The sequence below is a fragment of the Dromaius novaehollandiae genome, chromosome 19 (assembly GCF_036370855.1).
Source record: "Dromaius novaehollandiae isolate bDroNov1 chromosome 19, bDroNov1.hap1, whole genome shotgun sequence".
NCBI lineage: Eukaryota > Metazoa > Chordata > Aves > Casuariiformes > Dromaiidae > Dromaius > Dromaius novaehollandiae.
Window position 1 is genome coordinate 7951083 of NC_088116.1, and position 13608 is coordinate 7964690.

At 46.5% G+C, this 13608-nt stretch overlaps 1 protein-coding gene across 1 annotated transcript; it reads left to right on the plus strand.

Annotated features, from left to right (window-relative positions):
* The first annotated feature begins 9 nt into the window (after positions 1-9).
* Positions 10-8370, plus strand: MDH2 (malate dehydrogenase 2). Its single transcript, XM_064523377.1, has 9 exons — positions 10-167; positions 1833-2001; positions 2776-2859; positions 3360-3469; positions 4014-4139; positions 4800-4877; positions 6120-6219; positions 6927-7078; positions 8061-8370. Exons 1-9 carry the CDS (start codon positions 99-101, stop codon positions 8190-8192), a joined length of 1020 nt encoding a protein of 339 aa, XP_064379447.1. The 5' UTR covers positions 10-98; the 3' UTR covers positions 8193-8370.
* The last annotated feature ends 5238 nt before the right edge of the window (positions 8371-13608 follow it).

The window sequence follows — 13608 nt, forward strand, 5'->3', positions numbered from 1 at the left end:
GGGCGGAGCGCGGGCTCAGGTCTCGCGAGAGGTGCGCGGAGGGGCTCGCGCAGGCGCTGTTGCTCGGAGGTCGTTGGAGTCACCGGAGCCGCCGCGCCATGTTCTCCCGCCTCGCCCGTCCCGCTGCTGCCGCCGCCCTCGGCCGCGGCCTCGCCACCACCGCCCAGGTAGGCGCCGGGCCCGGCTGCCCCCGCGCCCCTTCCGCTCGGGGCCGGCTCTCCGCCGTGCGGGGCCGGGGCTGCGGCGGCGCCCGCCGCGAGGTGACCGTGGCCGCCGGGCCCCGCCGCTCCGGGCAGCGCGGTGGAGCGGGAGCGCAGCGGTGCCGGGCGGAGCCGCCGGCTCTCTCAGGCCTCGGGGCGCCGGGGTGACCCCGCGCCCTCCTGCGGGGCGGGCGTGACCCGGCCGCGGCCGTCGTGGGGGCGGCGGTGGCGGGTCGCGGGTGATCCGTGGGCTGCGTCCCGCTCCGCGCCTCTCCCGAAGGCCGGCGCCGCTTTCAGATGGCGTTGGGAGCTAGCGCTGGCGGTTTGCGGGTTTAACGGTAATCCTTGACATGCTGAAATCCGTTACGCCTGAGTGCTGGCCTTATGATGCAGGAAAAAGACTGCTGCCCTTGGCCTCTTCTAAACTAAATAGTTTGCTAATGGCAGTTGATAGAATAATTGTCATAGCTGTAAAGGTAAGCTTTACGACCAAGGATCGTGTGGTTACTTTGATTGGAATTATACTCGTTAACAGTGAGATTTTGAGCTCGTGGTGTCAACTCAGTCATAAATACAATGAATTGCTTGTTAAGCCCACTGGCTATTCCTAGTGGGGCACAGCAATCACCAGTGATAGACTTTGCTCTCCCTTGGAAAGTATTTATGCTAAATTACACTTATTGCAGTAGCAAGGGAGCTGAACTAAGGTTAAGTTGATCTAGCTTCTGGGTAAACTATTTTATTTCCTGTCATAGCACGATAATTAAGCAGTTCATGTAGAGACTTGGAGCAAATATGGCTTTATCTGGTAAGACAGTGTGATTAAAAATGTCCTTATCAGCGGTAATTGTATTATCACCTCACATGTCTACAGTAGCCTCTGGTTCTACATTGCTTTGGCAGAGCGTTGCGTTTTAAGGCTGTTCTAGCCTTTTAGTGTGACTTTGCTCTCATTTGACAGGACTTTTTCTCCAAGCATAAGTATAGAAGTTTTCAAGAGATATAACTTTCTTCCAGAGGGCACATTAGAGTGAAATTGGCTCATCAGTGGAACACAACAGAGTTGATTTTACGTGCTTCTTGGCACTTAATGCTCTCAAGGGTCACTCTTGAGGCAGCTGTGAGTGCTATTTTGAATCTCTTTCAGGCATGTACATTTTCTTCGTATATGTGCAATGTTTATTTTATTTTTCAGTAGTCCATAAGTTATCCAAAGGGGACAGTTGTCCAAATGGGATGGCATGCTTTTTGATACCGCAACTGCAACTAGAAAAAGTGCAAAATACATGTTGCCCTAAATCAGACCTAGGTCCGCGGGGTGGCACGTACTAGCCTCAAGCAGCAATTTCCATCTGAAGGAAGATGATCCTTTTGAGTGCTTTGTCTTGCTTTGCTTCCCTTTTGAGGTTCAGATGGTTTAAAAAAAAATCACAATAAATCTCAAAGATCTGTGGGAGGCAATCATGGAGGTAGCTTTATACTGCTTAAATGGCAATCTAGTTTGCGTACTGCTTGATAAAGAAATTGAGAAATAGAACTAAAGGTAAAGAAAGCATGTTGAAATTCTCAAGGTCACTTGAATAGTAACTACCAAAACACGTTTTGAATATGTTTGTCTTATTTTTCCCTCAGAACAATGCTAAGGTAGCAGTGCTTGGGGCCTCCGGAGGGATTGGCCAGCCTCTCTCCCTTCTCCTGAAGAACAGCCCGCTGGTGAGCAGGCTCAACCTCTATGATATTGCTCACACTCCAGGTGTTGCAGCTGACCTCAGCCATATTGAGACAAGAGCACACGTCAAAGGTACTGTGAGCCGTTGCACGCGATCTCTGTTTGTAGCGCTCTTGAGTGAAGTTGTTTTGTTGGTAGATATGACCCTTGGAGATGCCTGTTGCTGTGCTGCTTATGAAGGGAAATCCTCACATGATCCTGAAACCTCGTGTCAATTTAAGTAGCTTTTTCTCAAGCAGTGTGTGACTAACTAGGGCTTAGTTGATTAGATCAATGAGTATGGAGATATGGTTGCACCACTGAAGAGCAATTAATAACTTGAATTTAAAATTTTAAACTTAAAAGTGCGACTACAAATGGACTTAACGCTCTCGGGGAGGTGGGGGGAGTTTTCCTGAATGAATTGTACGTGCTTCTTCTCTGGGTTAGTTAAGAATTCTGATGAAATCAAAGAAAACTTAATCTTCTGATCTTCATTTGATTTGAAGATTCCTTAAAGGAGAAATTTTATTTGAATGTGCCTGCCTGTCTGCTTCTTCTGTGGTACTGGATATATAGTGCTAAATCAGGGTCTTAAGAAAGTAAGTGTATGTAACAGGAGGGATCAAGTATTCTCAAAAAAGATAAATGTGAGGTTCCCACCACTCTTGTTCTGCAAGTTTTGAAACAAATAATGGCAAAACGTAAGTTAGGGTCCATCTCTAATCTTGTTGCTTTGCTTTTGAGCGTAAGTCAGAAGGCTAAAAGAAAAAAGGAATTGGGTGCTTTTAACTGTAATTTTGATTTTCAACTGTCAGATTTATTTAATAACTGACAATCATAATGCCTAAATGTCTTCCATTCCAGGCTTTCTGGGACCTGAGCAGTTGCCAGAAAGTTTGAAGGGCTGCGATGTTGTAGTTATTCCTGCAGGAGTCCCTAGAAAACCAGGTATGTTCTCCTTGTTAAAACTTCCAGGGCTTTGATGAAGTGTATCCCTGCGGCACTGTTGTTTAAATAGGGCTGTGTCTGGTGCCTTATGGACAGAGACATTCTTGATGTTAACTTGGATATAAGTGATCTGCTAGTGACGTAGAATCTGTGGTATCGGGCACCGCAGTTAACTTCTGTCTTAAATGATCACTTGTAAAATGGAGATCAACTTTGATTTCTGCAGTTTCTGTGCAAGGGTGAGATGCAAAGACATTTCAGAGAGGCTGTAGTGGTCACTCCTGAAAAGGACTGATCTATCTAAAAAGGCAGTAGTCTTTTATTAGCTAGAAGAGCTACCCCATTACTGCAGCTGGAGAGTTTTCTGGATGTAGTAAACCAGAAGCCAAAATTGTTGTATCCCCATCCAGAGTAGAGTATTGGTTTTTGGTTGAGTCACTTGCCCACTAACAAATGGACTATGGGCAGCTTAATAAAATATTGAATTGAATATGTTTTAGGTATGACCCGTGATGACCTGTTCAACACCAATGCTAGCATTGTTGCTAATCTGACATCTGCCTGTGCAAAGCACTGTCCAGAAGCCATGATCTGTATTATCTCTAACCCGGTAAGCATGTTCTGGAGACCTTGAATGTGTAGAGAAGAAAACCCAGCCGGGGAGTACTAGAGTAACCTGTGAGTTCCTGTTGTGTTATTCAGTAGTATTTTCTTGACTATGATCTTCAAGATCTATAGAGTATTTGCAAAAAAAAAAAAAAAAAAAAAAAAAAACGTAAAAGCCTGGTTCTAATTACCAGTTTGCCTTGGGCCATACTGAAGTTAGATTGAACTTGGGTATAAAAATGCTTGATATCATCAACATCTAGATGACTGTGGTTATAATACGTACTGGTGTATTAGCGGGAATAGAAGCTTTAGCTCATTAGGGGAGGGGCCTTTATAATGTGAATGGACAAGGTATTGTCTTGATGGTTATTTAAAATGGAAGACTTATTCCAGCCTGGCTCTAAATTGCTCTTCAATTTAGAGATTGAAATAATTGGTTACCAAGCTTGAAGTTTACTTTGGGTTGTTTACTAGCCTGTGCAGTTTACACGTTGGCTTCGTTATTGTACTGTTTTTGATGTGTGCTTCCTTACTCTTGCTTGTAGGTAAATTCAACCATCCCAATAACTTCAGAAATCTTCAAGAAGCATGGCGTGTATAATCCCAATAGAATCTTTGGTGTTACAACACTGGACATTGTCAGAGCAAACACTTTTGTGGCTGAGCTAAAGGTAGGTCATAATAACAGATGCTGAAGGAGGGATGCTGCGTGCTTCTGTCATCAAATCTATCAAAAATGCTTTTTAAATCACCGGACAGAGCTGGAGTAGCTCAGATCTTTCCAGAGCTAGAGGTGAAGGTAACCCTTCCCATTTTCTGTTCTTTAGATGAACCTGGGGATAGGGTTTCTATCTTGCAAAATGCTCTTCAAGACACTTTGACCTTTCCTTTTCATAGCTGTCCTCTGAATGAGCTACACGTTTGCCTTAATTCTCTTGGCGTTTTCAGCTCTGCTGGTGCAACCAGAGAAGGTTGAACTGTAGTGCGTCTCTGCAAGCAAAGTGTCTGCTGTCCGTTATAAAATATTCTGCATAGTACTAGGAGGTGTAATAGCTTGACTGCTCTTAATAGCCCTGGTCGAGTATGTAGTTTTGCTGCTGTTTTTCTCAACTTGCATTAATACTTTTCCATAATTATATAAAGTCATCAGAGTAACATGAAGTTCAGCTGTGTAGATTTAGCTTTGTCCCTGGAGTTTGACCACCTGTGAAAATTCTGCCCTGTGTAGCGTTGAATTATAGCTGTGTCCAAATACCAAGGGCAAAGAATGAAGCACAGTGGCTTTTTCTTATCCATATGCTTCAGAAGCTGAAGTTTCATGTTTTCTTCAGGGTCTAGATCCAGCTCGCGTAAGTGTTCCGGTTATTGGTGGCCATGCAGGGAAGACTATCATCCCTCTGATCTCTCAGGTAGGTCACAGTAACTACTGTGTGTGGTATTGCACTATATGATAATCCTCATCAATATATAAGAGTTGATGTGAAGAGCTTTGGTCATGGCGCATAGCCTCCCAAGGTACAGCAGAGACAATCATCCCTGCTTTAGTGTGGATGCTTTTCCTCTGAGATGAAGTGCAAGATTTTGAATGCTTGTGAGCTAAATCTGAACTCTTCTGGGTAGTTTAAATAGCTTGTCTTTCTCCCCTAAGGAGTTTTGGGATAAGAGCTGATGAGTAGCATGGGTGCCAAGATACGTTGGTGCTGCATTTTTGTGTGTGCATGTGTGGGTTTTTTGTGATGACTGTTGAGTGATATGAATGCCTTGCTTCAGTGGGAAAATGAAACTGCCTTTGCCTTGGAGGACTGGAAACACTGCTTCAACACTCAGAATTGCGATGAGGAGGCAAAGCTCAGGTCATGTGGGGAGGCCTGTTTCAGTTATGACTGATAGACGTGTGAAGGGAAAGTATGCTGGACTAATCTAGAAGCTTTTGGAAGAATAAAATGCAGTTCTAGCGTAGGCTGTAGCTTCATGAGGAGATGGCTGGAATATGTACAGCACAAAGAGATGCTAAGGAGCAGTCTGCTGGGAAAGGGAAAAAGCTTTGTTCTGAGCAGGAACGAAGTATCCTTCACAGGACATACTCGTAGGGAAGAAGAGCAAGGACTTTGGTGCGGCTGAATCCTGAGAGGCTGCTTGCATTAGCATAGCCAATGGGACAACGACAGCTGCTCATAACATACTTGTATAGCTGTATGTGAAGGTTCAGTAACTTTCTAAATACTGCTTGCAGACTGGATCCTTCATAAAGCTCTTGACTTTCATAATGCCACAGTGACCCAAATATTTAGTAGGTGGCTTTCTGAAATTCCTAAGGCCTGTTACATGCTTAGAGGACAGCTGTCTAGTGCAAAGGACTACAAGGTAGGAAGTAATCTTGGCAAGCCCTGGCTTTGTTGTCAAGCTGTGGATTGTTCTTGAGCAAACTAGGCATGATGAGGTTACTGTTATAATTCATACAGTAACCAGAAGCTTTGGTGAACTTCCATAGCTGGTCAGTCTGTCCCCCAATCTGTCAGCTGGGGTAACTGATTTTCCTAGTAAAAACTGCCTGTAACAACAGCAGCTGTACAAAAAGCACCATGTGGGTGGCCTTATGCTGAATCTAGAGGAGTCCTGGTATTTGATAGTAACGTTTTCTTCCATTTTAGTGCACACCAAAAGTGGATTTTCCTCAGGATCAGCTGGAAAAGCTTACGGGGAGAATTCAGGAAGCTGGCACTGAAGTTGTCAAAGCTAAAGCAGGAGCAGGTCGGTTTTTGGCTACGGCTTTTCCATAATTCCTTGTTGACCAACTAAATGGAGGCAGTACCCCTCAGTTTATTCTTGCCTTAAACGGTGATTCAGAGCTATGAGCTGCTGGTTACAAATCTAGCTGCTTTGCCATGTCAGTAACTGCCCGAACAGTGGTAGTAGAAGCAGCTCAGTTTGTAGGTAAGACCAAACATTAACTGATCTCACAGAATGTTCCGCTTTAAAAAATCCTCCTCTCTATCAAATTAAGCTGTGTCTCCTTTAAATCTGGTCAACTACCCAGTGTGCAGATGACCAAAACTTACTGCTTAGTGATAAGATTGAGGCTTACGGTCTTCTATTGCCAGTACCCAGACTGTGCCCAGGGATTGCATGTAATTACAGATGATGGAAGCACAACTCCAATTGTCTTTGCAAATATGAGGCAGGTATGAGGAATGACAAGAGGAGGATTTCACGTATGATGAATACTGTCTTTGTCCTTGTCTATACAGTGTGTATGCATACTGGGGGGGGAGGGGGGTGAAGAGGTAGAAAGAAAAATTGCTGGTAGTAAACATTACTTTGCAGTGATTTATCAAAGTGGCTGTGAGTTTGAAGTAAATGGCACTGCAGCTCTGTAAATATAGCAATGTAGAAGCCTTTTCATACTAAAGAAATAGATTTAAAGGTGATCTGTGCTAAAAATGATTCAACTTTTACAGGATCTGCCACCTTGTCTATGGCCTATGCTGGTGCTCGATTTGTATTCTCCCTGGTGGATGCAATGAATGGAAAGGAGGGGGTTATTGAATGTTCCTTTGTTCGATCAGAAGAGACAGAGAGCCCATACTTCTCTACACCTCTGCTACTTGGAGTACGTATTTTAAATGATGGGTCTTATAAAGAGCAGTTAGTGATTTAGTCTTCTGTTTTTAACTCTGCACTTCCGTTTAGTGATTTCAACTTTGTCTAATGCTAAGATTCACTAAAACTGACAGTTGAGCATACATTTAGGAGTTCTTGAATATTTTGATATTGTACTTAGCAGGCATAAACCTGCTGCTTCACTGTAATGCTGCTGCTGCCTTTATCTGCCCTGAGACTGCAGCTCAGTGAGTAACCAGAGTTTCAAACTTGCCTTAAGAGGTCACATTGACGCCCATTTATGAAGGGCGCTCAGATAATTAGCCAGAAACAGCAATGTGATTGCCTCAACTTGATCTGCTACAAGCAAATCCCTCACAAATTGAGGCGTGTGTGAAAATTACAGCATGGATTAGTAGATTGCTTTCTGGAGCTCCACTGACCTGTGGGTGGGGCAAAAACCAAAGAATCTGCAGCCCTGGCAAGTCAGCTGGGATGGTAAGCGCTGTATGTTGTCTATAGGTGCTAACTAATAAAGGAGTGGAAGTGGAGGGGTGTTAAGGGGGAAGGGTTTTGGATGTAGGCATAAGATCTGGAAAACCTGGGAGTGCAGCTCTGAAGCAGTTTCAGATTGCGAGCCAGTGGCAGATGAAGGGCTTGCGCAGTAGGAGAGAATTCCCATGCAGGACTGCGGTACCGAAGACAGGATAAGGCACGATGGAGCGGTTGGTATCCATCTTTTCTGAAAGCACTAGCTGCAGGCTTCATACCACAGGGTGAACAGTGAATGAGAAGTTTATGAAGGCTGTAAAAATTGCTGTAGATAGCAAGATGCTTCAGAGCCTTGCAAGGAAGCACAGGGCTGGCATGCTGTACAGGCAGGAGAGGTCCTAGGTTGGGTCTCCATCTTAGATGGATAATAAGTAGTTGGAGCTGTTAAGTTTTCTAGGTAATTAAGTGAATGGTTAATTCTTAAATCATTTTTCCCTCAGAAAAATGGAATTGAGAAGAACCTAGGTATTGGCAAGATCTCCCCCTTTGAAGAGAAGATGATTGCTGAGGCCATGTCTGAGCTGAAGGCTTCTATTAAGAAGGGAGAGGAATTTGCAAAGAACTTCAAGTGAGGAGTTGATGATGGAGAGGAATTGCAACTTCCTTAATTTATTAAGGCATCATGTCACTTTACGACTTCCGATTCAAAGCTCGTGCTTTGATTGAAGTCTGTCTGTATTAGTTCAATGATTGTCGCCAACGCAGATTCTAATCATCAATAAAACAGCCTCATTTTTTTCAGTGTATTAACTAGAATTGTCCTAATGTGCTTGTGTTCGAAGGTGGAAGCTGCAGGTGTCTGAAGGGTTATGAGTTCCAATAGTAATGAGATACCAGCCTCTTAAAATGGGTGACCCAGTTATTAGATCTTGTAAATAAGAATTATCCCAGGTCATTCCTTTGCAGAAGGGAATGTAATAGTACAGACTGACAGTGATGGGCATTTCAGGACTAAGGAAGCCTGAAGTTATATTTGGTGTTTTAAATAATAATGCATTTCTTCCCCAAATCATGAGGTCTTAAAAGGTAAGCACTGCTCTCTGAACAGAGACGAGGATCAAGAGGGGCTCCTCCAGCTTAAGAAATTCACTCGAATCAGTCATTGTGCTGATTTCAGATCTCCTTTCTTATTTTCACTGGTTTGTAAAAGTTGCAAAATAATCTGCCTTTTAAGTAGAGGTTGGCATTTCATACCTCTTTAAGCAGCTTCTCTCCAAAAAGCTAACTCATGAGTGAAAGTAGGCAACACCACCACTACACTGCAGTAGTAACAGCTGTTGCCCATCCAGTCTGTATTTTGAAATGGATAATATCCAGGTGGCCTTGCCTACCTGGGTGCTCAGTTATTCCACAATTCCTGTGTGCATGGAGCTGTGCTGCCTTTTGTGTCTGCTTGGGCTACTTGTTAACACAGCAGCCAAGAAACCAGATGTGATCAAATAAGATCAAGATGGGGTGAAGAGGCTTGTGAGAGGAAAACTCTTCCAGTCAAGTGATCCAAGAAGTGGTTTATCAGGAGGTGGCACTGCCTCTGTTTGTTAGGTTGTTTTGCCTTAATCTCTTATGTAATTTGACTTGAAAGAATTAAGAAAAGAGCACAGCGGTTGAAGTGTCAGTCCTGCTGTAAGGAAGTAATAAAATGATAAGAGTGACTTCTTTCTACTTATGAACAAAAGCCTTGATTTAGCATCTAGATAGACTTTGGTTACATTCATCCTCTTGTGAATATAAAAATAAATGTCTGCAAGAAAATGGTGATGACAAGCTCAGTTGCTGACTTCTTTCAAGGTAAACTTTAATGAAGGAAGCTATTAATTCACTCTTCCTCTGTGGGCTGCTTACCCTACTGCTTTGAATTGCTCTAATCCATGTAGGTTGAATTCTAAGCTGAATTCTAATAAAGGCTGTATTTTGCTTAGGTGAGGGAAATGACAAAGCTCAGCATCTCTGGTTGAGTTAAGGGGAGCATTAGTTTGAGCAAGAGAGCCTGGTGTAGAAGCTCTTCTTAAGGAAGAGACAGAGATAATAGATACTGGTTGGTCTCTTGCTCTTTTATTTTTTTATTAGTGTTCTAACTTATATGAATTTTTGAAGGTGTTTACAGTTGAAATATGGCTTGTTGATCTAGTTTATCATTCTGAACTCTTTGATCACACAACTGTCATGCTGTTGAATATGCACCGAGAATAAAATGTTTGGCTCTTCCGTTGCCCTCTAGAGTGTGTAGAGAGAGAGATGCCAGCAAGCAGTTCTTGTCACTCATGTATCTGCAGAAATTCAGTGTATCAAAGCTTTGTTTCATAGAAATAGTAATGAAATGGAAGTGTCAGCATATTACTCAGCAGGCTTGGGACAAAGTAGTTGTTAGATGGCATTAATAATCATGGAAAAATGAATCAAAGTTCAGGGGTGGGGGGTATATGGCAACTGAAGGACTTTAGGGAGGGAATGGCCATCCAGGCCTAGTAAATGCAATATTAACATTGTGTTCCAAACAAGGATAAATGGAAAGCGCATGGCAGACTCCATGATAAAGCAAGTTGCTGGATGGTAGGGGTCCTTGCAGGCCTGTCAGCAGTTTTGTATCCAGAAATAGGCAACATGGATTATTTAAAACCAGGATGATTATCCATCAGCTGGAGCTAGTGGTCTGTAGGGAGGGCAGCCCCCTCAGCCTGTGTCCCCTGGTACCCAGCTGGTCTAAGGGGAGCTGCTGACATGGCCTTCTAACAAATCCTGGGCTGCCTTATCTCATAACCAGGAGGGAAGTAATACATACTTGTTCTAGTCTTGCTATTTTAAACAGAGCAGATTTCCAAGGGTTTTTTTTTTTTGTTGTTGTGTTTTTTTTTTTATTCGAGGTTCATAACATGGCTTAGGTTATTTTATTATTCCATCCTTTCCTCATGTCAGCAGTCCAAATCCAGCAGAATGTGGGGCAATTGCAGGAACAAGCAGTGAGCTGCTTTGCTTATTACAGTAGGACTTGGGGACAGTACGAGTACGTGGAGTTGAGGCAGAAGGGAAGAGGATTGCTTCCCAGGACCTGCTGACTGGCAGATTCTTCAGGATCTCCTTCAGATCTCCTTCATGATAAGATAATTTTCCCTGTTTGTGTTCAAATCCCATGCCTCATGCTTGGAACAGAGTTGCAGCCATTCCTTCTGGCTGGAAGTCAGCTCTCCTTTTGCTGAAATGAGACACCCTTCTTAAGGCTTTCTGCAGCAGAGAAAGAGGCCAGGAGGAGGGTGTTGGCGGAAGGTGAGAAATGAGCTTGTGTAGATGTCCTCTGCTTGGCCAAACACGCCGTCCACCTGGCCCAACATCACTGCAGCGGACAACTTGATTGCTATGAGGACTGATGACAGTTTGCGTAGGTAAGTGTGGGATCATCCCACCCCTTCCCTTCCTTCCAAACTCCAGTCTCTTCCCTCGCTTGCCTTCATTGTCACGGGGAAGTACGGGGTTCGCGTCCCTGCTCCACCTGGTCTTTATCCCGGACAGCAAGCGAGTCTTGCATGGGGAATTTGCACTTAGCTGTTGCTCCCTCGAGAAACAGATTCCCTAGAGGAGGAAAGGAATCTGGCAGCAGCTCTCCTCAGTGATGGGAGAAATGGGAATTAATTGAGTGTACCGAATTAAGCGGACACTTTGCCCTGGAAGTTATTTGCTGGTGTTAATCTCTAATGAGATACATGACCTTCATCCTATGTCCTGTTCAGTACTGCGGCATAGCCGCCTCGCTGAGTCACGGCACCGGCGCTAATGCCGGCAGCCGTCACTTCTTGCCACCCGCGGAGGCGAGCAGCAGGGCTGCTGCGGCCAGGTCTGAGCGGAGGCACCAAGCTGCGCAGCTCGGCTCTCCTGCTTCCATCCTGCTCGCGTCCCGTCTGCTCCGTCTTCTGATCTAACGAATGTCAGGACCTGGTGTAACACTCCCATCACAGGAGAATAGACCAGTTCTGATGTGAACCAAAATATCCTCCTAGCACACAGCGTGCTGCCTTGTGGGAGCTGACATGTGGGAAAGCTGGGTTTATCTTACCAGCTGCGTCCCTTCCCGTAACAGCGCCTGTCACCTCCTTCTCCTCAGCCTGCTGCAGAGCCCGGCTCCTAGAGGAAAACAGGAACATCCATCGAATCCAGACGCATTGCATGCGGAAGAATTCAGGCTTTTTGTAGAAGGAAGGTGCTTTATCCACATACGCAGCAGGGTGGGAAGTCCAAGGTTTGCATGAGAAGCTGTTTTCAGTGAAAACATCTGAACTGTTTGGTGGCCCCATGTCTTCACTTGAGAGGGGGGAAACAGAGGCAGAGAAACTTCCTGGGCTTCAGAGCTGTGAGGATAAGTGTACCCCTAGTTTGTTGTATCTGGAGTGACCGAACCGCACAGATTTAAGGAGCAGCAAAGGCCAGGCTGTGTGCCCATTTCTGCTAAGCAATTTTTGTCTAGATGGTCTTTAACCATCTGACGCTTTCCACTGCAACATCTTTTATGCAAATGAAGATGCCTCCTTTTCAGGCAGCTCAGCTCCGCTCCGCTCTGCAGCGCAGATGTTAAGATTCATAGGAGATGCATATTAAGAGTAATAAATAAAGATATTCCAGATGGCCAGATGTCAGGTCACTTGATCCCACCTGCCACTTCCACGCAGCTGGGGCAACATGATGAAGTATGAGAGAGGATAAAAAGAGAAGAAAAGCAAACGGCAAACCTTCTGGCTAGGCTGTGTCACAGAGATCAGCCTTGGCCCCGGGGTGGCTTCAAGTTGGATGACCACAGGAGCCGCGTGCAGGCTGGCAGCGCGGTGTCCCAACTCCACGATTATTTCTGGGAAAGCTGTTCTCTTTCTGGAGCACCAGCATGCTCATTTGTTTAATTGCCCTGTACTTTGAGGGGAGGGGGACCTGCATCCATCCATGTGTGAAGCCAGCCAGAATTGGGCCCGCGGTCTCCGACAGAGCCCTGGCCCGTGGTGGCAGGTGCAGCAGGAGGGCTTTTGGGGTACCTCTGTGGGAATAATTCTCATGCAGTACCTGAGTCTGTAGGGAGACGAAACCCAGCGCGGGTCTGGGGACCTGCCGCCACTGAGCCGGACCCCCGGTGCCTCCCGGCAGGCTCGAGGAGCCGGGAGATGGCAGCAGCAGCTTGCTTTGGGCAGGGCTTTCCCCAGGCAGCCGCCACGGCCGAGCCGGGGGACGACCGCTGCTATTTCGGTGGTATTTAGGAGAAGGGGAAACAATAACAGGGCGACATCTGGGTGCAGCCTCTGCCTTGCCAGAGCTGGCCGGCTTCCCGGCGGCTGGAGGGGGCTCGCGGCGGCGCCACGGCCAGCAGAGCCGGCGCTCCCCTGCTGTCGCCGGTGCTCAGCCCGGCTCCCTTGATTTACTGCCGCTCGCGAGCCGCGGCGGGCTCTGGCTGCCCTGTCCCCTTTCCCGTGCCTCGTGCTTTATCCACCAGGCTCGGGGCGGCAGCAGGCACCGCGCATGGCAGGAGCTCGCCCGGGTGTCAAGGGCTCCTTAGCTGCAGGGGTGCGAAACCTCGGCGCTGGCTCTGCGCAGAGCATCCTCGGCCTGGGGCCATCGTGGGGGAGAGGCCCAAGGGGACGGAGACCAGGCACTCGGAGGGGACCGGGTGTTCGACGGCGGGCTCCCAGGTCAGCTCCCTCCTCCTCTGGAAATGCAGATTGCTAGGGGAGAGCGCGGGAGAGTGTTAACGTGTGCAGGAGGATCAGAAACCCTCGGAGCTGCTGCTCCTGCCTTGCAGAGGCCTCCTCTCCCCCGCTTGGCCACGGGCAGCGTTAAATCGCTACCTTTGCATTCGCTCCTCTTGATTTACTGAAGTGCCGGCGAGCTCCCGCTGCCCTGCCGGGCGCCTCGGAGCAGGTTCGGAGTGCGGCGCCGGGGCCGCGGGGGTTGTTTGCATTTGCAGGGAAACCTGTTAATGAAGGGCACCGACGGGACTGCTCTTTCGCTGGCTGCCGGAGC

Bases quoted from the DNA above. Each gene is read 5' to 3' on its own strand.
- MDH2 (XM_064523377.1), top strand. From the start codon at position 99: ATGTTCTCCCGCCTCGCCCGTCCCGCTGCTGCCGCCGCCCTCGGCCGC. The intron at 4,140-4,799 runs GTAGGTCATAAT...TGTTTTCTTCAG, and splicing joins CTTTTGTGGCTGAGCTAAAG to GGTCTAGATCCAGCTCGCGT. The intron at 4,878-6,119 runs GTAGGTCACAGT...CTTCCATTTTAG, and splicing joins TCATCCCTCTGATCTCTCAG to TGCACACCAAAAGTGGATTT.